The 27,467-nt window shown below is 43.4% G+C and overlaps 2 protein-coding genes across 2 annotated transcripts in view; both read right to left on the reverse strand.

Moving 5' to 3' along the window:
• Window positions 1-7,338: 7,338 nt before the first annotated feature.
• On the reverse strand, window positions 7,339-20,747 carry SRPRB (SRP receptor subunit beta). The gene is made up of 7 exons (XM_066619235.1): window positions 20,555-20,747; window positions 18,610-18,704; window positions 17,981-18,058; window positions 15,251-15,333; window positions 13,135-13,271; window positions 10,998-11,052; window positions 7,339-9,473 (listed from the first exon to the last, which is right to left on the reverse strand). The coding sequence occupies exons 1-7, from the start codon at window positions 20,694-20,696 to the stop codon at window positions 9,257-9,259; spliced, it is 807 nt and encodes a 268-aa protein (XP_066475332.1). The 5' UTR covers window positions 20,697-20,747; the 3' UTR covers window positions 7,339-9,256.
• A 3,312-nt stretch (window positions 20,748-24,059) lies between these two features.
• LOC136643851 (ovotransferrin-like) overlaps window positions 24,060-27,467 on the reverse strand; it is a 29,029-nt gene continuing 25,621 nt past the window's right edge. The window contains exons 15-17 of the mRNA XM_066619234.1: window positions 26,873-27,057; window positions 26,328-26,514; window positions 24,060-24,304 (exon numbers count right to left, since the gene is read on the reverse strand). Coding sequence (XP_066475331.1) covers window positions 24,267-24,304; window positions 26,328-26,514; window positions 26,873-27,057 — 410 coding nt within the window. The 3' untranslated portion in view covers window positions 24,060-24,266. The remainder of the gene's footprint in view (window positions 24,305-26,327; window positions 26,515-26,872; window positions 27,058-27,467) is intronic.

A 27,467-nucleotide genomic window follows, 5' to 3' on the forward strand; every position in this document is an offset into this window, starting at 1 on the left:
GTCTCATTTGTCACAGAAGTATCTAGATCATTTGTTTCCATAGCCTTCAACACCTTGTTGTCTCACTTGTTTCCTCTCTACTGTTGTGTTACCAAAGTATTATTTAGCATCCTGGATTAAGATGAATATGGTTGCAACTTTATACATTTCATGGTTAAATCCTGTGACATCTTCATAGAGTTAATAGATATAGACCTTCATGGAGGCTGGGGGGGGGGGGCATTACAATATGAAAATTGCCAAGGACAACTTTGATTTGAAAGACTATGAAGAAGCATGCATTCAATTTTCCTTCTTTCATGAGAACATGAAAGAACACTCTGTCAAGGGTTAAAACCAGGTGAACAGAAATTATGTTGGGAAAATCAATGCTAAGCAAATCAGGCTTACAAGATAAGTGACTGAGCAACATATGCAGGAATATGACTTACAGCCAGAGAGTGTTCAAGAGGAGAGCTTCATCAGGATGCCAATTCAGAAACATTAAAAAAAATCCGGATTAAATCAAATGGCATATAGCCGATTGCTACCACCAAACAAAATAAATCAGCACTTAGCAAGATGAACATATACACAAAAATAGTAAGCAGAATAGATAAGTCATTTTCACCCCTTCTCAACCTTCAAATCCTACACAAAAATGGAAAGCATCACTAGGAAAATACCCAGATAGATCCCTGTGAAGAATGGTAGCCATTGAATCCAAATAGCTTCTAAAAGAATTATCAAATTCAAAGATACATTGCTTATCTGCAACAGCACAGGCTCATCACCAAAGAATCAAACGTGCAATAGGGACACAGCTGGATTTTGGTTCGAAGAGGCATGCCTCGATACTCATGGAACCAAGATACAATACTCCAAGACTCAGAACGTCTTGGCAGAAAAGGGTCTTCAAACTGTGTGTCTGTTGGGTAGAAGTCATTAAATTAAAAGATTCAAAAGCCATCATTCAATAGCTTTACTAGACCTATCAAAAGCATGATCCCAGGTTTCCCATGCAAATCCAAATGAACTGAAAAAGTAAGATCTTGTCAAGAAATGACTATGCAGAAAATAAAAGGAAACAACTGGACTATAGAGATGGCATCCAACAAAGATTTGCAAGAGTCATTGAAAATTATCCACATATAATAATGTTAAGCAGCTGCAATAACCAAAGGAAAGTCTCAATACTGTACAAATACAAGTACTGTGCAAATTCCTCCACTTTTCTCTGATCCCGGGTCTTGCTCGTATCAATGCGAGGTCTTCCTTCCCTTTTCGTGTGATACAGTCACTTTGTTTGCAGTTTCACTCTGCTGCACACCAGCGAGTGGTCGGTGTCACAGGCAGCACCCTGATAGCTGCGTGTGATCTTGATGCTGGGAAGGCTGGAGCGTCTGGTGAGAATCAGGTCAAGCTGGTGCCAGTGCTTTGATCTTGGGTGTCTCTAAGAGACTCTATGTTGGGGCTTCGTGTTGAAGAACGTGTTGCTGACACAGAGACCGTGATGACAGCAAAACTCTAGCAGGCGTTGGCCATTTTCGTTCATCTTCCCAGTGCCGAACTGACCTAAGCAAGTGGGCCACGAACTGTTATCAGCACCAACTCTAGCATTGAAGTCGCCGAGGATGAACAATGGCTCTTTTACGGGGATCTTCTTGATAGTGGTGGCCAGGTCATCATAAAATTTGTCTTTGGCTTCTGCTGGAGACGACAGAGTCAGTGCATAAGCACTGATGAGAGTGTCAGGTCCTGCTGATGACTGGAGCTGCAGGGACAAAATTCTTTCCTGGCTTCTGAGCGGCCCGCTTGGAGGCAGGCTGTGCAACATGGCCTTTCCCAGTTTGAAGAGACACTTGGCCAACAGTCTGAGGCTAAGAGGCAAAGAAGGAAGGCCCATAGCCAGGGAGACAGGCCAGGGACAGACTGCACTTGCTCCCAGTGTGGAAGGGATTGTCACTCCCGAATCGGCCTTTTCAGCCACACTAGACGCTGTTCCAGAACCACCTTTCAGAGCGCGATACCATAGTCTTTCGAGACTGAAGGTTGCCAACAACAACAAGTACTGTACTGACACAGTCTGCACTACAGACAAAAATCTGCTGTGACTTGGCTCAATTTTTCAGAAGAGAATGCACATTTAAAAAGCAGATACCAGAAGTGGACAAGCATTCCAACAGTCAGGGAGCAAGGAAGTGTTCAGCCTGTCCCTATGCAGACACAGTCAAATAATAAACCAGTGCTTAAGAAAACAAGCCTTTCAGCAGGTTCCACAGATTGAATGACATCCCCTAGGGAAAAACAGTCATCTTTCACTAGAGTCATACACACACTTCTGGCAAAATATGCCTTACAAGTACTGCATTGTACTCTCAAATTGAGAAATTCTGCTTCTCATAATAATAATAATAATAACAATAATAATAATAACAACAACAACAACAACTAGGTATTTATATACCCCCTTTCTGGTCATTGGATTACTCCTCTGACTTTATTCAAGGCGGTTTACATAGGCAGGCGTTTCTAAATCCCTCAAGTCATAGAGCTTCTCTCTTTCAAGAACCAACAACATTTCAGAATGGATCTTCCTGGTTTTGGTTTCACTTCTGGCCTCCAGTTCTCCCACGCAGGCTGACAAGCAGCTCCATCTCTCACATGGAGGGCAGCCAAGAGGCTTCTTGCTCATACCAAGAGCAGGTAGAATCACTCAGCTTGGCTTGTCAGCTGCTTTAAGGTCTTGCCATTCTCAGCCGTTCAGGGAGCTGCCGGTGTCCTCGAACTGGCGACCTTCTGATGTTATCTTCGGGCTAACGGAGGCTCTACCCTCTAGACCAGACCTCCTGCCCTTTTAGGATATATGCATGGGGCTGCAGACAATAATCTTAGTTTCCTTCCATAAGATGTTAAAAGAAAAGTTGAAAGCATCCTCCTTGATTAAAAGAATGCATGCTTATGGAAGGAGTGGGTTTCTCAAAGGTAACTAGCTTTGTTTTGCTATAAATTTTCAAGTTTAGACCTTTTCACAAAGACCATTTTCCTACAAGTTCTTGTAATATTTCATCACTCAAATTTTCATGATGCATATGCCCCGTTTATAGCTTCCCATTGGTGGAGGAATAAATGCCATTTTACTACTTCAATCCAGTGCAGTGATAGATCACAACAGTGGACTTTATGACTTTGGGTGGATGCAATCAAGCAGGATATAAATCAAAGATATAAGGGGTACTCTCTAACCTGGGCAAGACTAGCATTGAATGGCAGGCACTGCCTCCAAAGACTATTCTCAACATCACAAGAACATCTGACCCTGATGGGCCAGATCCATAGTCCATCTAAGCAAGCATCTTGCTTCACATAGCAGGCAATCAGATGTACCACAGAAATCTACAGTCAGGGCTTGAAGCAGCCCTGATCAGCAACTCAGTAGAGACTCAATGTGCAGGTCATGCCAATAGCAGCTTGGTCTATCAACGGCTGTGTCAGTTAGCCTCCAAGAAGCAAGCAGTGTGTACCAGCACATGTGAGAGTGAATTCCCAGAACTGCTTTATTAATTTGCATGCTAACTAAACTGGATGCATGAGAGAAAAGACAAGGCAATACATTGTGTAGTAAAGTACAAGAAAGGTCTGCAGGGAACAAGGGCAAAATGCAGTATTCAGCAAAATGCTCAATCACAATCAAAATTAACAAAAAACTCAGGCGACACATAGATTTGAACTTATATCACACTATGTGGACTGGATGACAACACAGACCTTCATGTTGAACAATATGTCTCTGAGAACCCTCAAGCATGGATAGACAGTCACATGGAGACAAAGCATTGTTTTCCCACACATATGTGCTCATTTTATCCGTTATGCTCTATGGACTACAAATTAAGGAACATGGCCACTACCCTCACTATATGTTAAGGAAACAGCTGATGCATTCCAAGCAATAGAAAAATTGCTGAAAGAACTGGCACATCTACACACAGATACACTCAAAAGAAATAGCTTGGACCCCAGTTGACAGCATAAATTAATGGTTAATTAGGCCTGCGCCAGTGAGTTGACTATTGAATAGTCCCTTCCCTTCTCATTCTCTCCATCTTTCTTCATCTGCCCTTCCTCTGCACCCAAATGTCACCCCCATATCTTGAGTGGCTACAGGCAGTTTACACCATGGCCTTTCAGTTCCTCACTAGCTCAGTGGAGGAGAGATTGCCATTTCAAATTTCCATAAAATTGTATAAAAGATTTAGCATGTTAGTCCAACAATAAAACTGTCTTATTCTCAAATATGGTCTTGTGGTTAGCATTTTTCAGTGGCTGTATTTATGAATGTGAGTTACACATTAATATATACAACTCCAAGTGTCCAAACAGAAAAGGAACACCACCACTCTGGAATAACAGACATATACACAAATTATTGTACGACTGCAGATTCTCTTCCAAAACATTAGTTAGCATGCATGATCTCACATACTATCTATATGTGATATTATATTGTTATTGTATTACATACTTTATTATCATACAAGATCTTGGAGAGTACCCAGCGTACTTCTATCATTAAATCCTACCTCTTTCTAAAGTGAGTTCTACAGAATCTTGGAGTATCTTTTACCTTAAAAATCATGTGGGCAGGTTTAGTCACTACTGAGAATTTTCTGCTGCTGATTTTTTAAAATTGTTTTATGGATTGCATTGCAACTTGCCCTGAACCTGAAGAAAGTGTGCATAATAATAAATAAAATGTGCACCCTTAGCAGCTAAGACAGACAAGAATTAAGGTCAAAAAGTACCACCTCCAAATCTGGATCCGAAGAAGTTCTGTTAGTGCTGTCATTTTCTATGCGTTGTCATTTTCTATTAACTTTTAAGTGACATTATTCAAAACCCACTTCAGTTGTGCTAACCTGATTTCACTCAACCAACAAATTTACTTAGCCTTGCCAAACTAAATTTTAAACAAAGGGCAGAATAAACAAATGCCTCCTAGACATAAACATAGCCTCCTAGAAAAAGTCACAGAAATGAATATATGATGTAAACCAGATATTTAAACCCATGAGAGTTTGACTACCAGCTATAGGGGCACATGGATACACTCAAAAGGCAATTGTGAAACCCTTCTTGGGTTGCATTGAATCAATAGCTTCTCCCATTGCAGAGTTCTGCAATTCAGTAGGATCACATTCAGTTGCATAAACAATAAACCTACATGTGAATAAATTGTTACATTTCCACAGACTGACTTTCACATACAGAGAGAGCACTGGACAAAATAGTAGTACAACAGTAAAGTCTCCGTCCCCTCTGCCCACATCACTTGTATAATTGAAGAGATTAAATCAGATGGCAGAGCTAGAGCCCAAGTAACCGTTGGCAGGGATGAAAGTCTGTCAAGGAAAAGCTACCACAGTAGTCTCCTGAGCAAATTGCAAAGATCACACAAGGGAGGATCCTTCATTCAGCTAATTGGGGATTGAGCAGAGAGTAAGCAGTGACTACAGCCAGCAGACAAGAAACAGAGGGCACACAGTCCCACAACGGCCATTTTCAATGAAATTTGTGCTGTAACTGAACTCAGCCATAAGTCACAGTAAATTATTAGATCACTCCCCAGAGCACAGATTTTTCAGAGCTAGGACTGAAGCCTGATTTTTTACAGCAATGATTTTCTGAGTCTCCCAAACAATTCATTCTTCTCAAATCACCCCCAGTGATCTCACATCCATTAAGGAGTGGACTCCAAACGAGACATTTTGTCATCAAAGTTATTGTGGGGGGAAAAATCATAGCCAAGGAGAAGGAAGAAAATCTCCTTTGCAACTAGCAAATGAGCAGTTGTTTTCAGTGTTTTTTAAAAAAATCCAAAGTTATCATTCAACCTTATAACTATCTACCACATTTTACATTGCACAATTTTTTGATTTTGTATGCAATCTTACCTTTATGTTTTAAATGTGTTATGTTTTGAGGAACGTAACATCTTAAACTTTGATTGCCACGAAGCATTAAGGCAAGTATTAAAAGAAAAAGATGCCCCTGAGGAATCTATCAAAAAGCTCTTGTATCCAGCTCAGAAAAGGCATGGATGATATGATGGTGCTCTGTTCAAAAGCTATTGGCTCAAGTCACAAATACTATGCTGTAGTCTGGGCTGTTAAGCAATGCTGCGGGGTGAGATCAAAGAACGTACGTTTTCTATCAACAGGATCTCCAAGCACCTTACCCATTGTTCTTGCTAGGCTGATAAATGAACTGTCTCCCCAGCAGCTTCTATTCACACTGATGCTGAAATGTCTCACAGCTGCATGGCCACCTTTGTTTTTGACAAAGATTTTCCAAGTACTTGAGTAAATGACATTTTAATAATCTGTTATGAATATGACCCTTTCCTGAAAGGATACACTGACACTTGGTATTAGCCATTTTTTAAATTAAAATAATTCTTTTCCTCAAAGTCCACACACTAGGGGGGGAAAGCCACTTTCAAGCTTCCATGAGCAAAGTATTTACATTTCATTCTGACACATAAGATGAAGGAGACAACCCTCTCCCACCCACCCAAGGAACTTCCCCCAAAGGCAACAAAACAGATTTACAGAAACACATAACAGTGTTACAGATTTAGCTGGTACAATAAAGACAATATTTTTTTCCCAAACCTGGGCCAGGGTTTTGAGAGCCCTGTTCTAGCAGGATTGTATAATTACTCAGAAACTAATAAGTATTGAATGCATGCAAATACCCAAGGCTAAGGGCTCCTAATTCGTCCTTAGAATCCTAACCTCATTTTTTACAACTAATTTATAGTATTCTAAAGCAGTGTTTCTCAAACTGTGGGTCGGGACCCACTAGGTGGGTTGTGAGCCAATTTCATGTGGGTCCCCATTTATTGCAATAATTTTTAATATATTAGACTTGATGCTACCATGGTATATGACTGCATTTGGGGAAATGTTACAACCTATACTTTTAGCAAGCTACTATGTATATTCTTTTAACAATGATAGTAAATGGGACTTAGTCCTGCGTAAGTGTGGGCAGGATTGTAGCCTAGGATTGTTAAACATTTTCCTGCTTGATGATGTCACTTCTGGTCATGACATCACTTCTGGTGGGTCCTAAAAAGTGGGTCCTGGTGCTAATGTGTAAGAACCTTTGTTCTAAAGCATTTGAGGACAGATGGGGGGGGGAGAGAGACAGAGAAGCTCAAATGGTTCTAAAAAAATTGTTGCATACAAATACTGCAGTGGCACAAAACTGGGGAAATGCATCACTCCACTTTGATTTGAAGTAATAACAATGGTAAAAAGGAATATCAGACATATATTTAAAAACACCAGCCAATACTTAGTCAAATATGCTTTATTTATAGATCTATCTAAGGCATAATTTAAAAGATACGAACTCTTACATCTCTGCAGTTTGTGAATACAATACATACAAGACAGCTTGTGACAATCAAATGTGGTGCGAATTTCTCATTACTGCCATGGACCTAGATAGAGGTTCTTGAGGTAAACTGCACTTCCAAACAGGAGAGCTATTGTACAGGGGATCCCCACAGAGACACCAGTCTCAAGCTCATACAGGTTTCAGAGGCAAGTTCATATTCCTCAGAGGCAAGATCATATTGTTCTGTGTCTAAAAACCTCAACTTGGCACACAACACAGCAGTCAATTTTCAGCCAATCCACCATTTGGGGCAAATCGTGAAGGTTGATAGAGCCACTTACGCAGAGTACACAAACTGATTATATTGGGTCCAGGCACAGGGTTGTTTCACACAGTATGAAAGAGGTACTTTGCTTTATGTTCTCTGCAGGAATAGGCATGAGCTTGAAGGTATGGAAAGAGGCATTCAGGAGCAGCAAATGGACAAGATCTGCAGGCATTTATTTATCACACTTGCAGACACACACTTCCCATTCAAGTATTAGCTGCTCACCACTTCAACATGCAGCATACATGTGCAAATACTCTTTTTATATGGTATGAACCAGGCCCAATTTCAGTTTGTGACAAAATTCCAAGGCCTTTCTGTCTTTTGTAAGAATGTTCCATTTCTAGCAGAGCACATCTCCATTTAACATGAAATTTAGTTAGGGGAGCAACTGCTAGCTTTATAGCCAGGCCAAGCACAGATTGGACAGTTGCCCTTTCCAATGATGTGACAACTTAAATTCTTTGGTAAACACATTTTTCTGGCACCTGGGGACTCTTACGTTATGGCCCTGATGGGAGAAATAAGTCCACTCAGGTGTAAAACTCCCAGAATGGAGAAAAGCCACACACTAAATATTGCTTTTCTTTGCAGTTTAAGGGGAAATGGTACTTTAAGCTTGTCAAAGCAATCAGACCTAAGAAGCAGACCTCCTGACCATGCACAGATCAGCAAAACAGGGAAAAGACTGTCAAACACACAGTGTTCTTGATACTGTAATATTAACCAACAAAATGTACTATCACATCTTTTCAGCTTTCTCCAGTTGGATGAAGTGCTTAAAAATAGAATTTGAAGCATTCTCCTCAGCAACTTGGATTTCCTGACCCTCTATAACAATTACTCAGGATGAATTTGCAGAAGTCACAAAATACAAACCTAGTAGAAGGATAATAGCAATGCTTGGTGCCATACACAATGTCAACTCCTACTGAGACATCATAAAGGTTAGCAACACATGGCTTTCACAAAGGCTCACACTATCGTAGTCAGAAGAACAGAACCCACTCATTTCAGAACACTGTACTTCTTCCCAAATAATGAAGAGGTCAAAAAAGTAAGATGTGATTAATGGATGTGGATATTCACCATGAACGTTTCAGGTGAGAATACCCATGGGAGACAGGCAGAAAGGGAGCAATTCCAATCCTAGAATAACTGTGAAAAATAGCTCCTATTTTGTAAACTTCATCCAGTATAGAATCCCCATTTAAAACTTCTCTAGGTAAGACATAGCAGGAAAAGGAGTTAGGAGTCAGAAAGGGAAGCAGAAAAACCAAAAAGGCTAGGCAAAAGCACAAAAGATTTGCTTTGTAAATTTGGAGGAGACAGATCCTTCAACAGAACATGACTATGAAAAAGAATGACTTTGTAGGGCAAACAGGCACTCACTCTGAAAGCAGAGTATGAACAACCTCACCATTGTTGCAGTTCTACAACTGCTCTCCTTGACCCACCCAAATTGTTCCAGAGAACTCAAACCCTGCTGGATTTCATGTACTATTCCAGTTCATATTGTTTCTCTAGTCACACCTTTTATATTCATGCAGTTTTGGCTAGCCATTTTTCCAAGTCCTCAATGTCAGCACTGCCCTCCTCTCCCTTACTTCCTCTGGCGCTGCATTCAGCAAATTCCACCTTCATGGAGAGCTGGGAGAAGTCAAACTCCTTGCCCTTCTTTCCAAGCTGAGAGGTAGATCCGGAATGTGAGCTGTCCAATGTGCTGGGAGCAGCTGAGAGAGTCACTCGCAAGGTATTGCTGTAGGAGAAGAAAGATCAATTTAAGAAACACAAATATATCCACAAGTCTGTGCAAAACCAGAGGGTGATAATGTATGTAATCAACATCATCTTTAGAGAGAACCATGTCAAATTGACATGGAACCACTTAATAATAATAATAATAATAATAATAATAATAATAATAATAATAATAATAATAATAATAATAAAACTTTATTTTTATCCCGCCCTTCTCCCTAACGGGACCCAGGGCGGCTAACAACATATTAAAAAACAATAGAATTTAAAAAACATTAATACAAACAGATAAAAACATTTAAAAACACACTACAGGGCCATAAAAACAGTAGTCAGATTAAAAGAATAAAAGAGCAGATCACCGAGGAATCAAGCCTGTAAAACTAAAAGATGTATAAAAAGTTAAGAAGGGCAGAAATCAGAAGGCTTGTTTAAACAACAGTGTTTTCAGGCCTCGCCGAAAGCTCTCAAGAGAGGGAGCCATTCTCAAGTCAAGGGGAAGGGAGTTCCATAATGTTGGTGCCACCACTGAGAAGGCCCTATTTCTTGCAGCCACCCCCCGGACCTCCTTGGGTGGCGGCACTTGCAAAAAGGCCTTCTCTGATGACCTGAGATGGCGAGCCGGATTGTACGGGAGTAGGTGGTCTCTAAGATATCCTGGCCCAGAGCAGTATAGGGCTTTAAAGGTCAAAACCAGCACCTTGAATTGGGCCCGGAAACGAATGGGCAGCCAATGCAGCCCCCGGAGAAGCGGGCCGACAGAGTCAAACCGCCTGGCTCCGGTGACCACAGGGCCGCCGCATTCTGTACTAATTGTAGTTTCCGAACCATCTTCAGGGGCAGCCCCACATAGAGCGCGTTACAGTAATCTAACCTCGATGTCACCGTGGCATGGATCACCGTGGCCAGGTCTGCACGATCCAAGTACGGTCGCAGCTGGCGCACCAGCCGAAGCTGAGCAAAGGCCCCCCTAGCCACAGCCGCCACCTGGGAATCCAGGAGCAGCTGCGAATCCAGGAGGACCCCCAAGCTGCGAACCTGCTCCTTCAGAGGGAGTGCAACCCCATTCAGAGCAAGTCGATAATCCAGCACCTGCATCGAGGATTTCCGAACCAGGAGAGCCTCTGTCTTATCCGGATTTAATTTCAGCTTGTTAGCCCCTTTTGCTAACTTAAGACCTTTTGCCATTCAAACTGGCTTCATTCAAAAATGGACATGCATATTTCTGTTGTGGGCATATCCTAACTCCTCCCTCGCTTTCTTATCACTTCTCTTAAAAACATGGGAGGAATTAGCTCTTCACTGACCTGCCATCAGGTATATTCAGTCAAAGCTTTGTCCTAGTCCTTCTGAAGCACTAGCTATATACTACAGTATTACATAGTCTTTGGGGGATTCTCAATGGAAGAGAGATAAAGGCTTTCAAAGACAGTCTCTCTCTCTAACTGTAGGGAAAACAAAGCAGGTATGGGCAGAAATGTTGGACAAGCAAATGTTGGACAAGCCAATGCTACAAACTTACAGTTCTTTTTCCAGTTGCTGCTGTATTAATCTAGAAGATTTTGCCATTGTGACATCTACAGAAAGGAAAAAAATTCACATCACACTACATGCTGTGTTAAACAGAAGAGAATAAATACCCTTGGGATAAATTGGCACTGAATATTTCACACAGGAGGGAATCTCTAACGTGGTATTCATTTTTCCTATTAGGCAATAAACAAACAACATGGCATTCATTTTTCCTATTTGGCAATAAACACATTGCACAAGTGGTTCAGGTGACAGCAGACAGGCAGGTGTCTCTCACTTTGTCAGTTTCCATAACTGAAAGGTTCAAGCAAAAAAACCAGAAATTTTAAAAAACCTTTGCAATCAAAGAATCATTGAAAATAGAAAAGATAGTAGAAAGCAAAACCAACTTTCAGAAAACTCTCACAAACTATTCCTCTTCCTAAATTCAACAACAATCATACCCAACATTCATCATGTTAAGCTCTGTACAACAATATCATGTTCCTTCTGAAGCACGCAGGACATGGCTTCGCACTGGAAACCATTATCATAGGTAGAGAACTGATGTAGCATAGAGGCCAACGATGCAATCCTATGCAGCACCTCAGAAGTAAGCCCCACTGCTTTCAGTGGGGCTTGCTCCTGACTAAAGAGGCATAGGATTCTAGCTAAAGAGATAGACCTGCAAATCAAGGGCTTCTCTACTTTGTATATGGTTGGCAACCTTCAGTCTCGAAAGACTATGGTATAAGCCTACAGCACCCGGTATTCCCAGGCGGGCTCCCATCCAAGTACTAACCAGGCCTGACCCTGCTTAGCTTCCAAGATCAGACAAGATCAGGGATGTGCAGGGTAACAGAGGGTACTCAGATGGTTTCCTATTCAGGTACTGACCACAGACTTGTTTCAGCAAGGTTGCTGTACCATGCACCTTCAGGTCATGCCCTGGGAATAATTACCTACATAAAAGTGTGCTTTAATTGCAACAGTAACAGCTAACTGTTGCATCCACAGATCAAGGTGACCAGTGTTTCTTCACACTGAAGTGACTAGCCTGGACTTTTTATACAGATTACAAAATGAACCATTATTATCACAGCCACAGTTAAGAAACAAAAATAAAAGCTGCCTGTTATAACAAGTGGGATTGGGAAGGATTAGAGAGAGGGTGCTCCTGCTGGAGGATTACTGGCTCTGTAGATAATTACTCAGTGTTACACAGGAAGTCCTCACTACTAATGGAGACATTCCCCATAGTTATGAATGCAACTTACTCAGGGAAAATTGTAAAAATTCCATGCACTCACAAGGATGGATGGACTGTCTCAATACCTCAGATGAGACAAGCAGCAGCAATAGAAGCCACTCGGGAACAAACTGTCTCCACATTAAAAATGCACTACTGTAGCACTACCTTCATTGCTAATGCAATAGAGATGCTGGATTCGTGGAGTAGGGAACCAGCCCCCTCAGTCTGGATGGCTTGAAAAGCCCAGTTGCTCAAGCTGCTTGTGGGCAAGAGGTTGAAGGTTCTAACCAGCTCTCCCTGGAGATAAGAGAAGCTGGTTAGCCCAAGGAAACAGCCTGAAAGGGAGGAGAGGGCTTGGGTGAACTCTGAGGCTCTCCTTGCTGCTTCCTTTCCCCTGCTGCAACTAGACCTAAGTCACTCCAGTGGACCTTTGGAAAAAGTCCCTCCTTACCCCTCCATTTAAACCTCATTTTATAAGTGAATGAGTTTAACACATCTTACATTGTAGATAGCCTACCAAAATGTATTTTTTAAGGTTTTAGAATAAATGGTAACAATAAGTCATAGTCATTTATATTAAAATTTTCAAAATGCAGTTTTGTGGGGTTGTTTCAAATCTTCTGGTTCTAAATGGAGCCTACCCCATTATTTCTTATGGGAAAAGAGAGCCCACTAACAACAAATCCAGCTCAATTTACACCATACAGGTATATAAAGGTGACTACCCTTTATATACCATAGCTATGTTTAGATGGAATTGCAGCATGAACAGATACTCTACATCTTAGGCAAGTATGAGCTTGACATATGAATAAGCCAAGCTTCTCTAAGCATCTACTCTCCCCCACACCCACACCAACAGTTACCCCTTTGTTCCCAAACAGATATGCAATACCTTGCTTGTTGCAGGCGATTAGAAGAGAAGGTGCATTTTTCAGCACTGTACTGTCTATCAGGAGCTCATACAGGAATTGCGCCACATCTTTCATCTCCCGCTGAAATGCTACACTATCCACCACAAACACAATTGCCCTGCACAAAAAAAGCACAAAAGGCATCAACTTCAAATGGTACAGATTTCAACTGGAGGCATCAGTTCCCAGTGCACAAGTAACCTGGTATGAATAGACAACCTCCATGTCAATAAAAGTTCACCAAGGGCTGCATGTCACACAGTACTTCATGTGAAGTTTTCACTACAGCACACAAGTGGACTGTTTTGCCACCGCTGAAATCTGCAATTCCTCTTTTTGTACTGAAAATTTCTAGAATCAGCAGACACATCAGCTGTATTTGAGACATTCAGGTTGTAAACCTATACATCCTAACCCATCTACAACCTAAGAATAAATTCCACTGAACTCAATGGAACATATACCTGAGTAGCTATGCATGGGATTGCACTGTTAAAGACAGCACTGTAAAGTGATAGTAAGTGCTACTTGGTCGGTTTGGCCAATGCCACCAAGTCGAACAGTGATAAGGTCCTTAACTGCATAAGGCCCTGACTGAATGAGAAGGGAGACTGGGAGAGGATCTGACATTTCAACAAATCATGGTAGCTTCAGGGGGCATGCTTCCTTCATTTTTGAGGGGCCCTTACACATATATTTTGGTCACTCTTGGAGGCCACATTATCAACAGAATAGTATTTTTATTACAATTTCAATTCAGTGTATTATTTTTAAAACATTCTGCTTAACCCCAGACATGGACAATTCCACTTGCTAGGCATGAGTGGCTTTTGGCCTGCTGTTGAGATCACCAACAAGCTCTCATTTACAGAGCAGGTTCAATTTAAAAGAACCAAGAGCAGGCTTTTTTTTTTAGCTATTATTGTCCTTATCCAAGCAAGACCATCTCTCTCTTTGCACCCTCTCTCTGCTTGCTAGATGGATAACAGGGATTCTCTGCAAGTTGCTTTAGAGAAGGTAAGAAATAGCAGTTTTTTCTCCTGCTTCTTTCTCTTTCTTCAAAGCTTCCTACAAGTGAGAAAAGATCTTGCTTAGTAGAAAAGAAAAACAGCAGGCATTACTCCAGTTAATTCTTATCTCATCTTTATCTTCATTCAAATAAGACAAGAGGGCTTGTTTACAAGGCAAGGTCTTTGGATTTGCATAGCAGTCAGGGGAAGATTAAAAAAATTACTCTCAGAGGAACAGACATTCTTTTTATTATCTTCTTTTTACACTCGTAAATTAGAGAAATCCTTGCCTCATTGTGGAAGCCTTCTACACACGCCACAGGGAAAGGAGTAAAATTTATTGTGAGGAAAGGCAGAGGCTTGGTTGGAAAGTCAAGAAAGGTGGCTTCACTTTTTTTTCTTTTCTTCACCTCCTAGAAGGCTGTGTACGCTCTGCAGCATTACAATTCTTAACCAATCCTTGCCAAGATCAGCTGCAAGATCACACAAGATTTTCAATTTCACTGCAGTTCACACAAGTTACAACAATATAGGTGGGTCATGCAGAATTCATGGCTAGGGATCTGGCTCCAATTCCACCAGTCACCTCTGAATCCAAGTTGAGAGGGGCATTGCAAATGTAGCAACCTGCACATTCTCCCATCCCAAACCTCACTTCTGATGGGCTTGAGAGGGTAAGAAATGTTACTGCAAAGATATGGAAAAGGGCTACAATCAATGTGGGTTGAAAATAAACAAGAATGGGCCTGCAGGCTTTATGTTGTGCAGGCCTGTTCTAGAAAATCAGATTTCTGAAGTGGCTATGGGTTCTGACTAGAACATTTCACATACTCATATACACCAATCTGTCTCAGTTCCCGCCAATCTTGGCATCTCCTGCTGAATTTCTTTCATTCAATTGACCAGGCAAAAAAAAAGTCAGCCAAGAAAACACAGTAGTACCCTTATAAATGAACTGCACAAATAACTTATTGGGGATCTCTAGGTTTCTTTAAGCAACCCTGCATGATGCACCATCTACAGCTCCTTCTGAGTGCTCCCTGGCTACAGACTGAAAAGCATGGTCATTTATTCCTCCTATACTTACCTAGCCGAAGTCTTGAACCTATCCAAGAACTGAAGCCGCAAGCTCTCGTGGCCTGGAAGGTCAATCAGAGTCACACTTGTGTTCTGTAAGAGAAACAGTAAACACTCTGATTAACATCTAATGAGACAGACATGGTTTATCTAGACTGAAAGCCACGATCAACCTACTGTATTGTGTATAGGTCCATAAATTCTCCTTACTCTTCAGTCATCAGCAAGATGATCAATCTCAATTTATTCCTAATACAGGCAGGATCCCGTATCTGCAGATCCAGTATCCACAGATTCACTTATCTTATAGGCCCCCCCGCGTGCACCCCCTTGCCAGAGCCGAGGGGAGCTCTGCTCTACTTGCCTTCAGTGGGTCCTCTGAGCCCAGAAAATGCCACTGCTGTCCAGGGCTTCCTAATGCTGGGCCTCCTAATACCTTATAAGGCATTAAAAACATCACTTCCGGTTTCACAGCAACTGAAAGAAGATGCTGTACATACATAACACGAACAATCATAAATCTCTGCTTGCCACCCTACAATTTAAACCAGGGGTGTCGAACCTGTTTCATACAGTGGGTCAAACAGCATTAATGATGCCTGCTGAGTGCTGGAAGTGATGTCATTAAGCACAAAGTGGCATACTGATAACTAGAAATAAACACTTTGTTCTCACTTAGGGTAGAGGTGTGGTTGCTGAGTGGTTAAAGACACTGAACTTTTGGCTGGAAGAACAGCAGCCCAGGAGTTCCAGACTCTGGTGCTGTGGAACATGGTGAGCTCCTGTTACTTGCTTCAGCTCCTGCCAACCTAGCAGTTAGAAAGCATGTAAATGCAAGTAGATAAATAGGTACCACTTCAGTGGGAAGGCAACAGCATTCAATGAGATTTGGCGTTTAGTCATGCTGGCCACATGACCACAGAAGATGGCTTCAGGCAACGCTGGCTCCATTGGCTTGGAGACAGAGATGAGTCACCACCCCCTGTGCAGGGGAAATCTTTACCATTCTCACTTAGGAACTCATTAGTTGCAAATGACAGAAGAGCAAATATGCAAACCATCATATTTTCAGGATATGGGAGCACCCAATTATCACACGGGCTGCCCTTTTAGCAGTACCACTTCTGCCAAGGCGTAACTTCTTAGCTCAACAGCTGAGAGCAGCTGATGATGGTGCCAAGAGAGCCAAATCATGACGGTTGGATGAAAAGCTTCAGGTGGCTGTATCTGGTTCACAAGCCTTATATTTGACACCCCTGCCCTAAACAGATAAACATTTAAAGAAAAAGAAGTAATTTGGGGGCGATAAGGGAGAAAAACGGAGGAAGAGAACCCAAAGGTGTGCATCAGGGCCCTGGAAAAGAATGGGACTGAAGCACTCTCTATGGGAAACTGTAACAGACTGCCATTCAATGAAATGGCCAAATGCACTAACAAGGCCTGAAAAAGGGAAGGGGTGTATTGAAGGGCTCAAAAATTTATTTTGAGGACTCATCTCTGTACTTGGACCTCTGTCTGAAAGGATGTTCACATTAGATTTTTGTGAAGACAGTACCAAACCAAACCAAACCAAACTCATTTTTAAAAAACTGTTTACTATGCAGAGATTGGCACCCTCTTTAGTCCCTATAGCTCAGGAGTGACCAAACTTTTTGGCAGAAGGGCCACATCATCTCTCTGACACTGTTGGGGGGGCCTGAGGAAAAAAAGAATTAGTTTACATTTAAAATTTGAATAAATTTACATAAATGAATATATTAGAGATGGAACTTATATGAATGAAAGAAGGGCTTGCACAAGCACAAAGGAAGGCTGGCCTTTTCTTCGCTGCCACATCACAGACATGAAACAGCAAGCAGTGGAGGGAGCTCTCATCCTACAGCTCATGCAAGATGTCAAACAATTGTCCTCATGCTGAGAGCAGTTGCATCAGGCCAGCGCGGGATCCAGCAAGTCTCCAGAGGTTCACTGGAGACTGGGTCTCCCTGTGGGTCAGATTGGGAGTCCCCGAGGGAAGTTGTGAGTTCTCCTCCATTGGAGGTTTTCAAGCAAGGCCACCTGTCAGATGTTGTTGCTCTGGGCCAGGGTATCTAAGAGATCGCCTACTCCCGTAGAATCCAGATCGTCCTCTCAGGTCATCAGAGAAGGCCTTTTTACAAGTGCCGCCGCCTAAGGAGGTACGTGGGGCGGCGGCAAGAAACAGGGCCTTCTCAGTAGTGGCACCTACATTATGGAACTCCCTTCCCCTTGACTTGAGAATGGCTCCCTCTCTTGAGACTTTTCGGCGAGGCCTGAAGACCTTACTGTTTAAACAAGCCTTCTGATTTCATGGCCTTTTTAACATCTTTTATACATCTTTTAGTTGCTTTTTTACAGGCCTGATCCCTCCATGAACTGCTGTTTTATGCTCTTTTTTATTCTGACTTTTATCTGACTACTGTTTTTTATGGTTTCTGTTAATGTGTTTTTAATATGTTTTTATCTGTTTGTTAAATTATGTTTTAATTTGTTTTTAATATGTTGTAAGCCGCCCTGGGGTCCCTTTAGGGAGAAGGGCGGGATAGAAATAAAGTTTATTATTATTTATTATTGTTGTTGTTGTTGTTGTTGTTGTTGTTGTTGTTGCTGCTGCTGCACTTAGCCTACATGAGCTGCAAGTTCCCTTCCAACTCTAGCATTCCATGATTTGCTACAGACTACAGAATCAACATAATAAAATAGAAACATGGGTTCTCCTTACCTTGTCATTTTTTACTCTGTACAAAGCAGAATTATCAGCTATCGAAGTCTGCGTATCTCGGAACTTGCCAGTTACCAGCTATTAAAGTTAAAAGAAATCAGAGAAAATGAAATATTCCAAGCCTAATTAAATAATTTGCCTACCAGCTACAATCCAAACCTCAGGAGAAAGGCAGAAAAAATCATGTATTTCAAAAAATTATCCCTGAAGCTTAATTTAGCCATTTAATAACATTCATCTTCAAAAAGGACCTCATCACTAATAGCCTTGTTAGCAGGAATAATTTTTCACTAATAATTTTGCAAATCGAAACTTGTTGCAACTTCACCTCACTTAAAATGTCGACTATAAAGCCAAACTTAAATTAGCTTTAACATTTCAGTGTACATCATACTCATATATTCGAGAAGCCATCAAAAATGAAGGACTAAAATATTTTCAGACAGAACACAGTACTTCAGTAGGAAGCATTAAATCTTTTCACGCTTATCTTATATCTCAGAATCTTTATAAATGAGAAGAGATCCCCTAAAAATGTTCTCTTCTAAGACGAATGGGATAGCAACAGTGTACACAGAAATCTTGTAAAAGGTCCAAATGGCTAATTACTAAGAAAGGGAATCACATACCCTAGTGAACAGAAGGGTTTTCCCAGAGTCACAGAGGCCCACCAGAAGCACTGCTCTTCGACTGCTCTTTCTGGCCCTGACAAGTTTCCAAATCACTACAGGGAAAAAGAGACGTTAGTATTCTATGAACATAACTAAGACCATATTTTGCCATCCATTAAAATCTACCTTCTTGGTCAAGAGAATGTGTCTTTTCATATCTTTCACAATGGAAGTCAATTTCTCAAAACAGATGACAACACACATTTACAGGTAAACAGAAATGTTACACTTTTTGTCAGGTTTGTCTCTCTCAGCTTTCCCATAAATCCAATTTTTTTTTTCACAGCAGGTTTTTCTGTCTCCCTTACTATTAAAACTCAACATCCCAAACTTGGGATGAACACTCATCAGATAAGCTAGATATTTATAGCTTGCCCAATAAGAGGTGGCTGCAGAATCATCTTCAAACATTTTAGTCCCTCCTGGTAACTTGAGATTGGCCCATCCCTTCCCTAAGTAAGCCATAGTTTTCAGTTGTCCTGAATCCATGCAACATGGCAAAGAATTCCATGTATTCCATGGCAAGTCCATCCGTGTATTGGAACATGTCTTACCAAGTATGGCTGTGGTTTTTTACATCAGAGCATGCATGGTACCCCAATGTTTGTGTTTTAATGTTTCCACCATACATGTTCAATCGTGATAAAAGGCACACGAACAAAATTATATCCCATCTTTCCTTCAAGACGTTCTGAAGCTCATGGATTCTTCCACACCCCATTCTCCCCTCACAACAAATCTTTGAGGTGGGTTAGGCCAAGAGACAGTGACTGGCCCAAGGTCACTTGGTGAGCTTCCACAACAAAGCATGGAGTGAACCCAAGTCTCCTTGGTTCAAGACCATCTCCTAACCATTACACCACAAAGACAAGTGACACTTTCCATCTGCTGTTGCCTCTTTAAAGCCAAGGCTGTGCCTCCTCTCTCCTTGTAGGGGCCACAAAGCGCCAAATAACTTATGAGAAGGAGGAAAAAGAGTTTGGTGCTTTTTCTTGCGGGTTTTTCTTGGGGGGGGGGGCATTGTGTTGTAACTTTGATGTGAGTTTCTTTGGATGCCAAAAGGTAGAATAAAAATCTTGTAAATAATGTAGTGGGTCAGGGGGAGGGTGGCGACTTGCCAGGCTGGCATTTAACAGGAATATAAGAACATAAGAAGAGTCCCGCTGGATCAAGCCAAAGGCCCATCTAGTCCAGCTTCCTGTATCTCACAGTAGCCCATCAAACGCTTCATGGAGGAGCACACAAGACAAGAAGGCACAGCATATGTCCAGGTGCTCCCCTGCATCTGGCATTATGGCAGCCCAATCCTATCCAACTTTGCAGCACTGGTGCAACCGCAATGCAGCCCCAGTGTAAGGGAACAAATGTTCCCATTTCTTAAGGAGGCTTCTGTGACTGCATACCCCATAGGCACAGCAGCACCGGCACTGGAAAATTGGATAGGACTGGGCCCCCAGGCAGCCTACTCCTAAAAGTAGGAGCTTGCACATACCTACCAGGGAGAAGGAGAAGCTTCTCACTGCATCATCTCTACCCAACCCCAGAACCAGGGCACATCCACTAAAATTGACAAAGAACATATTTCTTTACTCAGCACATGTAGTTAACCTGTGGAACTCTGGTTAGAGGAGTGCCAGTGCAAGGGAGGGCACCAGGATCCAGGTCCCAGGTTGTCTTGGGTGCCCCTGAGGCACCTGGTGGACCACTGTGAGAGGCTGGACTGGGTGGGCCTGATCCAGCAGGGCTCTTCTCGGCGCTGCCCTGCAGCTGCCTGCCCAGCAGCCCCTGAGGGCACAGCCAGAGCCTGGCAGGCAGGGTCGCCTCCAGCCCGCCCCGCCCCGCCCCGCCTGAAGGAGCCCTGGCCCAGCAGCAGGGCTGGGGGTGAGCAGAGGCGCGGACTCACGCAGGGACAGGAGCACGACCACCAGGGCCACCACCACCGACACCACCAGCGGGACCTGCGCCGCCTCCGGGACCGGCAGCGGGGCGCTCTGGGGAGGGGAGGGCCCCTCGCGCGCCGTTCTCAAACCGCCAGCGGAATTCATCCTCTACGGCTCGCCTAGCGCTCAGAACGGCCAAGCGTGACGCAACCTTCCCTACCCCCTCCCTCCGGGTCTTCCACTTCCGGTCTGCCTGCCACGCGCAGTGGCTGCTGAAGTGCATCCTGGGAATTGTAGTTCTCTCGCCCACCCAAGCTCTCCCAGCGCAGCCCAATGCTGCCTCCCCTTTCCTGGTGATGTGCCAGCTGGTCCCAGTCCCTAGGCTGGCAATGGAAGAAGGGAAGGGTGGAGAAGAGGAGAGTGGCCAGCTAGAGTAGCCTACCAGCCTCCTCTCCTCCACACTTCCTCTTCTGCCCCACCCCCACTAACCTCCACACTTCATCTTCTGCCCCACCCCCACTACCTTTTCCAGTCCAGGGAGTGGGTGGAGGAGAAGCAGCAGAGGTGAGTGGGTGGATCTAGGTGGGCGACCCCTGCCAGCCTGCTGCTTGAAGGTGCCACCTTGACTGGCCTCATGTCACAGCAGGACACTGGGACGCTGCTGTTTACCTGTGCATGGCATAACTCACCATTATTCGACCCCAAAATAAAAGTACAGGGACTTTCCAGCTTGAAAATGCAGAATTAAAATGTTATTTAGCAAGTTTAGGGCTTCAGTTCAGTTCAGTTGAAGCCAGTGTTTAATTTGTTTAGCTAGGAAGACTGTGTGTTTTCACCCATTACTAGAGGTATTTGAAAATGGTGTTTCAGTATTACCTTACTCAGAAGTAAGCCCATTGTGTTCAGTAAGACTTAGGCTGTAAACCTATCTTACTCACTGGAAATAAACACCTCTACCAGTCACATCTATTGTGAATAGTCCTTGTGCTTTTCTTGTACACATTTGAGCCATTTGCATAGACAGGTTGCTGACCAAACCAAACATTTCATGGCTTCTGAGTCCCACTGTTTACCCTCACTCTTTCCCTCTGTGTGTGTGTGTTTGTCAACATACCACAGTCCAGGATAAGTCCTCAGGCAATCATTCAGACCATTTACTCTAGTAGGAGTAGGTTTTAGGAGCCTGCAGACCACTGAGGGAAAGATGGGAGTAGTCATAGATCACATGCAATGCCAGCTGTGGGCAGTCTCTGTCCTCTTTGGTGGAAAGTGGACCACCCACAGCCTTCGGTGTTTTCACCCTCTCTGGTGGTCCGTGGGGAAGCATCTCCCAAGTGAGCATTCCCCCACAGCCTTCCAGAGAGGGTGAATGGAACGCCCACAAACAGCACTTCAGCACCCAGTGTGAAGAATCCATTCTCCACCCTCTCTTGTGGTCCATGAGGGAGTGGCAAGACACTGGAAGTGATCAAAGGTGATTTTTTTCCCCTGAGGCCTCATGGACCACTTCTCATGGTTTTGCAGACTACATGTGGTTCATGGATCACAGACTGGGAACCAGTGGTCTACTCAGAGATTTATTCCAGCCCCGCTACCAAGGATCCTTTTAACTAGAAATGCCAGGGATTGATCCTAGGACCTTTCATGTAATAAGCATGTGCTTCTACTGGCTGGTGGTGGCTGCAGCCACAGCTGCTAAATGTTGCACAACTCAGAGAAGAAGACAACCTGGGCCACTGACAGTGCCAGATCATTCAGCCAGACAGTATTTATATTAACATTTTTATCTCACCCTTTTTCCAAGGAACTCAGGCTTACATATGTTACGTATTTTATTTGCACAACAACTCTGTTGGATAGGCTAGACTGAGGGAAAATCAGTCTCTGTTGAGGCCTTCAGCCTAAGTCATTTCTGCCCAACATTGCATATATGCAACAGGGATCAAATGTGTACGCTGTGAGCTGGGCAAAAATGGGTTAAGGACATCCAGTAAACTTTATGGTTGAGTGGGAATTTGAACCCAGATCTCTCCAGTTCAATTCCAGTCCTCTAACTACTGTATGGTAACTAACTGAGTCTGTGTATGAAAGAGTGAGTGAGGCAGCTTAGGGTGGATGGATGGGTGTCTGCATGAGAGTGAGAGGGTGTGGGTATGGGTATATATGAGTTGGCCCACTTTCTTGAATAATAAGTTTTACATGGGTTGTATATTCTCTGCCATGAATTCAATGGTTGTCTTTTGGACTGGAGACTCTTAGCTTCAGAGTTCTTCATCTGTAAAGTGCATAAATGTTTTCTAGAATTGCAACTAAATCCTATGCAGGACTGGGCTGTTGCATGGGAATACTGTGGAGCTGCACAAAATGGCATGCAGAGCATGCTGTTGGTGTCCACTTTGGGAGTGCTGCTAGAAGAGGCAGCAATGCTTCTTTTCCATCGCCAGACCCTGACACAGCCACCAGAACAAGCAAGGCTGTGGCAAGGACAAAACTGAGCAGGGAGGCAAAACTGCAGGAAAGGGTGGATCCAGCACTTATGGTGCTAAAAATCTGGCACAGGTCCAAGGAGACCCATTGCAGAGCAGAAAGCTTATGAAGGGATAAGCACTGAGCTCAGTGCTGGCTGAATACCTCCCGGACCTAGATAAGAGCTGTGGGCGGGGGTGAGGGTCTTGGGGGCAGGGGGGAAGTATTCCAGGCTGGAGGAGGAACCAGAGCGGGAGAGGGTGGGACCGGTGGAGCTCTACTCTACCAGATCCTGAACTTCATGTCAGGCCAGAAGGCCCAACATGAAATCCCTCAAGTGCAAACTTGAGAAGCCCCATTACAGGGCTTGGGGCTTTCCCCAGGTGAAGGGGATAAAAGTCCCTTTCCCCCAAAGAGATTTCCAGTGGCTGTCACCAGGCCACAGGATGTGGCAGTAGCCACTTTTGCGCCACTGCACCTGGCAGCGGCAGCACCTTTAAGACTGGGCTGTCAGTGTGCTCCTTTTTGGTGCTGCTGCTCAAGGGCCCCTGCCTTGGTACCAGAATTTATTTCTTTCTAGAGCCAGCATCCCTAGTTCTGGGCAGGCTATAGGTATATTTTTGCCTGCTTCTCTGGGTAATAAGTCTCTGCCAGTTTAAATAAAAAATACCTGCACATCAGGAAGCTTTCTGCTAGTTTTCTAAATACAAGGACAATGTTTATGCAACAAAGCATGTGATTCCCCTACCTGTCGCTAAAGTGGTACAATCCATTCTCCCGCCTCATTCTGCTGCATGTGTAGGCCAAACCAGTTCACCATGCCTAATCTTTGATAGCTGAGCTATGAACATATATTTTAAATGCTTAGTCCTGGCACCATTTCTGAATAAGTAGCACTGTCTCTACTATTAGCCCTGAAACATTTCTGCTTAGAAGTTCTAAGGTATGAGTGGCATCTGAAATGACTTGGGGGGGGGGAACTTGGAGGTCTCCAGTCAGCAAAATGCTAATTCATGATGATCTATATTGAAGGAATCAGTAAAAACCAGCAACTAGGAAGGATTCAATTGTGAAAGTTAATCTTATTTATTTACTTTGCACTACTGACACCAGGGCGTTATAGAAAGCCATGTGAGGAGAAGTGTGAGCACTTCATTGTGATGTTAAGGAGAAAAAAGAGCAAGTTGGACAGAATCTCCAAGTTCAGATGAGAATGGACAAAGCTTCTGAATTTTCTTGTTCCATTGCAGGGAGCTTCAGTTTTTCAGATTACTCATGATGATGGAAGTTGCAAGCTTTAAGCAGATCTGCAGTGGGGAAAACAGCAGCAGCAAATATGAGGATCAACAGACAGGTAGACTGATAAAACCTTTCCTTGCAAGAAGAAAGAATGCTCTAGAAACAATTACTCCATGGAAATTTACGTAGAACATTTTGTACTACTGCATTCTCAAGGCCTCAGCCAGTATCACTCCTTGAAGTTGAATTTGAGCATGGTCTCTCTCAAAGGGCTCTGATTATACAAAGGAAGGAGAAGTTAAACATGTGTAACAGCTGATAGTATTATATCCCTTGCCAAATCTGGGGGGGGGGATAGAAAAATTCAATATATTCCAAGGACTATGAGACTAAAAGGATTTCCAAAGAACCATACTGTGACAGTGTCATTATTGCCACTCTGTGGTCCTGTCATAGTCAGTGTGAAATAGGCTTGTAGTTTCCTAGCATGCATAAATTCCTTTCATAAAAGCCAGTTTTCACTTTTCATTTTGCTTTTTCTTTGGACGATTCAACAGGGTAACTTGTGCTAGTCCTGTTAGACTTGAAATGAGCAAAGTTACATAGGTGTGGTAAGGAATGTTGAGAGACACTTGTCTACATATTTATGACTTTTACTTATGCTGATGTTCAACCTGAAGATGGCCTCAAGCTATTCTAAAAAGCTCCACTAGATGGCACTGGAAGAATTCAGTAGTAGCTAAGAAGTGTTCTTTCTTCACTACCAGAATACACTCAATAATGAGCTGAATTCGCATACAGTTTTTCATCACTAGTTGCTTTATCACCTACTTCTCCCTGACAAATGAAGGAACAAAGTGGGCTGTACTCAACTGGAGAAGGAACTTAGGAGTGATTGTGTAAACAGCCAGTGCCAGAATTAGGGCCTGATATCGGAAGATGCCCTTTTCTCAGTGCTCCAGAAGCATTGAGAGAGGATTCCAAACAGAGTGTTCTCCCACTCTCCCCATACATGGATTGGCTTTCTTAGAGGCCCCTGTACCATCATAGAGGCCTCTGAGGAAGCCCTGCTCCAAATGGGGAGTCTGCAACAAGGGAATGATGCGATGAGTTGCTCGGCTGAGCAACTTATGCTGCTGCTACCTCCACTGGGGGGGCTTTAGGAGTTAGCTGTTTGAGTCCCTGAAGAGTTTATGGGCCCTTGACTGGGGCAGCCCAACCAAGAGTGACTTGAATTGGTTGCATGGAGTGGCAAGGCATGAGTGGGGAACAGATGAGTCCCTTGCCTGTCTGCCTGCCACTACAAGCAGTCTACTACTCCATTGGGTGCTCTTTTCCAACTTGTTGGGGGCAAGAAAATAGCCAAGGGAGAAGGAAAAAAAGCAAGGTGCCACCGCTTCAAATCACTTCACCCCACCTACTTGGTGCTTATGGCACAATCTTTGTAAGTACTGTAAAGGGAATGGGGGTGGGGTCACTTGCCTGCCCACCCACCCACCCTCCATGAGAGGGGTGCATATGCATCTGTCCAGAGGTGGCAGTGGGCAAAGGATTCAGGCAGCGTCAGGGCACATGCCGTCTCTGCCCTGAGTTAGTATCCGGCTGCTCTTATCAACATTTCCCAGGGCATTTCTGTGTCCCACAGAGGCACAATGGGAGAACCTGCCGATTCCCCAAGGGCTGTTATGAAAATCATAACCATGTAGACAAGTGTTTCTCAACATTTGTCCCCTGCCGTACCACTTCACATTGTCCACCTATTCAAAGTACCATGACACCATTGCCAGTTACTTCTGGACTGGGTGGCCCGATGTGATGCAACAAACACTAGTAAGAGGATCAGGGTGGACAGGAGGGCTTTTTTGGAGATCAGCCCACCAAGTTGAGCCTCCTACCGCTGTTTGCTGTGTTGCATTTCTGGTCTCGCTGCTGGGTAGCAGGTGTCCAGGAGTTCCAAAGTACCACCACTTCAATTACCACCAGTGGTACCCATACCACTGGTTGAGAAACACTGATGTAGACGCTAATTTGCAGAATAGGTTGTATCTACAAAACTGACCAATGACATTCATTTAAGAGCATGATTGGTACCTGAAGTTGAGCACTTGGTGACTCCAGCAATAGCATTCAGATAGCCCTTGCCAAGGAATTCCTTGTGGGTCTCTCCTTTCTGAGTTACAACTAAGCACTTGGTGCCATCTTTGAACAAACTGTCTTTCGTCTCAGACTGGAACATCTGAAATTGCTCTTTTTCTGTTCCAGTGCTTCCATACAAAACCTGTAATAAATACAATAAAGTAGGAGTCAAGTAGTTGATTTGACTAAAGTTGCATTTGATTTTGTTCAGTCAAAAAAAAAAATCACAATGACCATATCCCATTCAACTTCTGTGCACTTTTCACTTATCTTTTTCCCCATTTAATAATTTAAAATAAAAGAGCTCCCACTCTTCCCTCATTTCTTTTCATGTGCCATTCATATCAGGGGCGAGGGGAGTGAATCCATTTTTGAGGATGCATCTGCTTGAGCTGGTGTCATATTATTTATTTATTTAACAATATATTGCTTTTCTATTTTAAAAGAACATATCTAAACCAGTTTAGTGTGAGCTGGGAAGTCCTCAGTTCAGTTCTCACCTGTTGTCTGAGCAGTGTTTGACGGACAAAGTCAGCTCGATCAGGATGTGCTACTACTGCATGAGTGGGAACACTAGCCAGATTACAGTTATCCTGGTCAGTAACTGGCCTACGACTACCATCAGGGCACAGCAGCTCAAAGTCGTCCTTTGTCAATGCGCCTACCCAAGCAGGTTTATTTGGTCCTGGAAAGAACAGGTTACAACATTATAAGACTTTTGACAAGAATAAGAAATCACGACAGTGTGAATGAAAAAGTGATGACTGTTTCTCCTTACTGTAGAACAGGGGTGCCCAAACCCCAGGCCAGGAGCTGCTTGCGGCCCTTAGGGGCTCTCAATCCGGCCCTTGGGGAGCCCCCAGTCTCCAAAGAGCCTCTGGCTCTCCAGAGACATGCTGGAGCCCATGCTGGCCCAACACAACAGGTCTCAGCATGAGGACGACTTTGACCTCTCACCTGAGCTGTGGAACGAGAACTCCCTCCACTACTTGCTGTTGCACGTCTGTGATATAGCAGTGGCAGTGAAGGAAAGGCTGGCCTTGCTTTGTGCAAGGCCATCTCGAATAAATTCATTTATGTAAATTTATTCAAATT

Source organism: Tiliqua scincoides, chromosome 3 (assembly GCF_035046505.1).
Source record: "Tiliqua scincoides isolate rTilSci1 chromosome 3, rTilSci1.hap2, whole genome shotgun sequence".
Taxonomy (NCBI): Eukaryota; Metazoa; Chordata; class Lepidosauria; order Squamata; family Scincidae; genus Tiliqua; species Tiliqua scincoides.

Coding starts and splice junctions, on each gene's coding strand:
- SRPRB (XM_066619235.1), bottom strand. CDS start 20,696: ATGAATTCCGCTGGCGGTTTGAGAACGGCGCGCGAGGGGCCCTCCCCT. Junction 18,059..18,609: donor AAACCCTTCTGTTCACTAGG/GTATGTGATTCC, acceptor TAACTTTAATAG/CTGGTAACTGGCAAGTTCCG. Junction 11,053..13,134: donor AATCGCCTGCAACAAGCAAG/GTATTGCATATC, acceptor TCCTTTCTGTAG/ATGTCACAATGGCAAAATCT.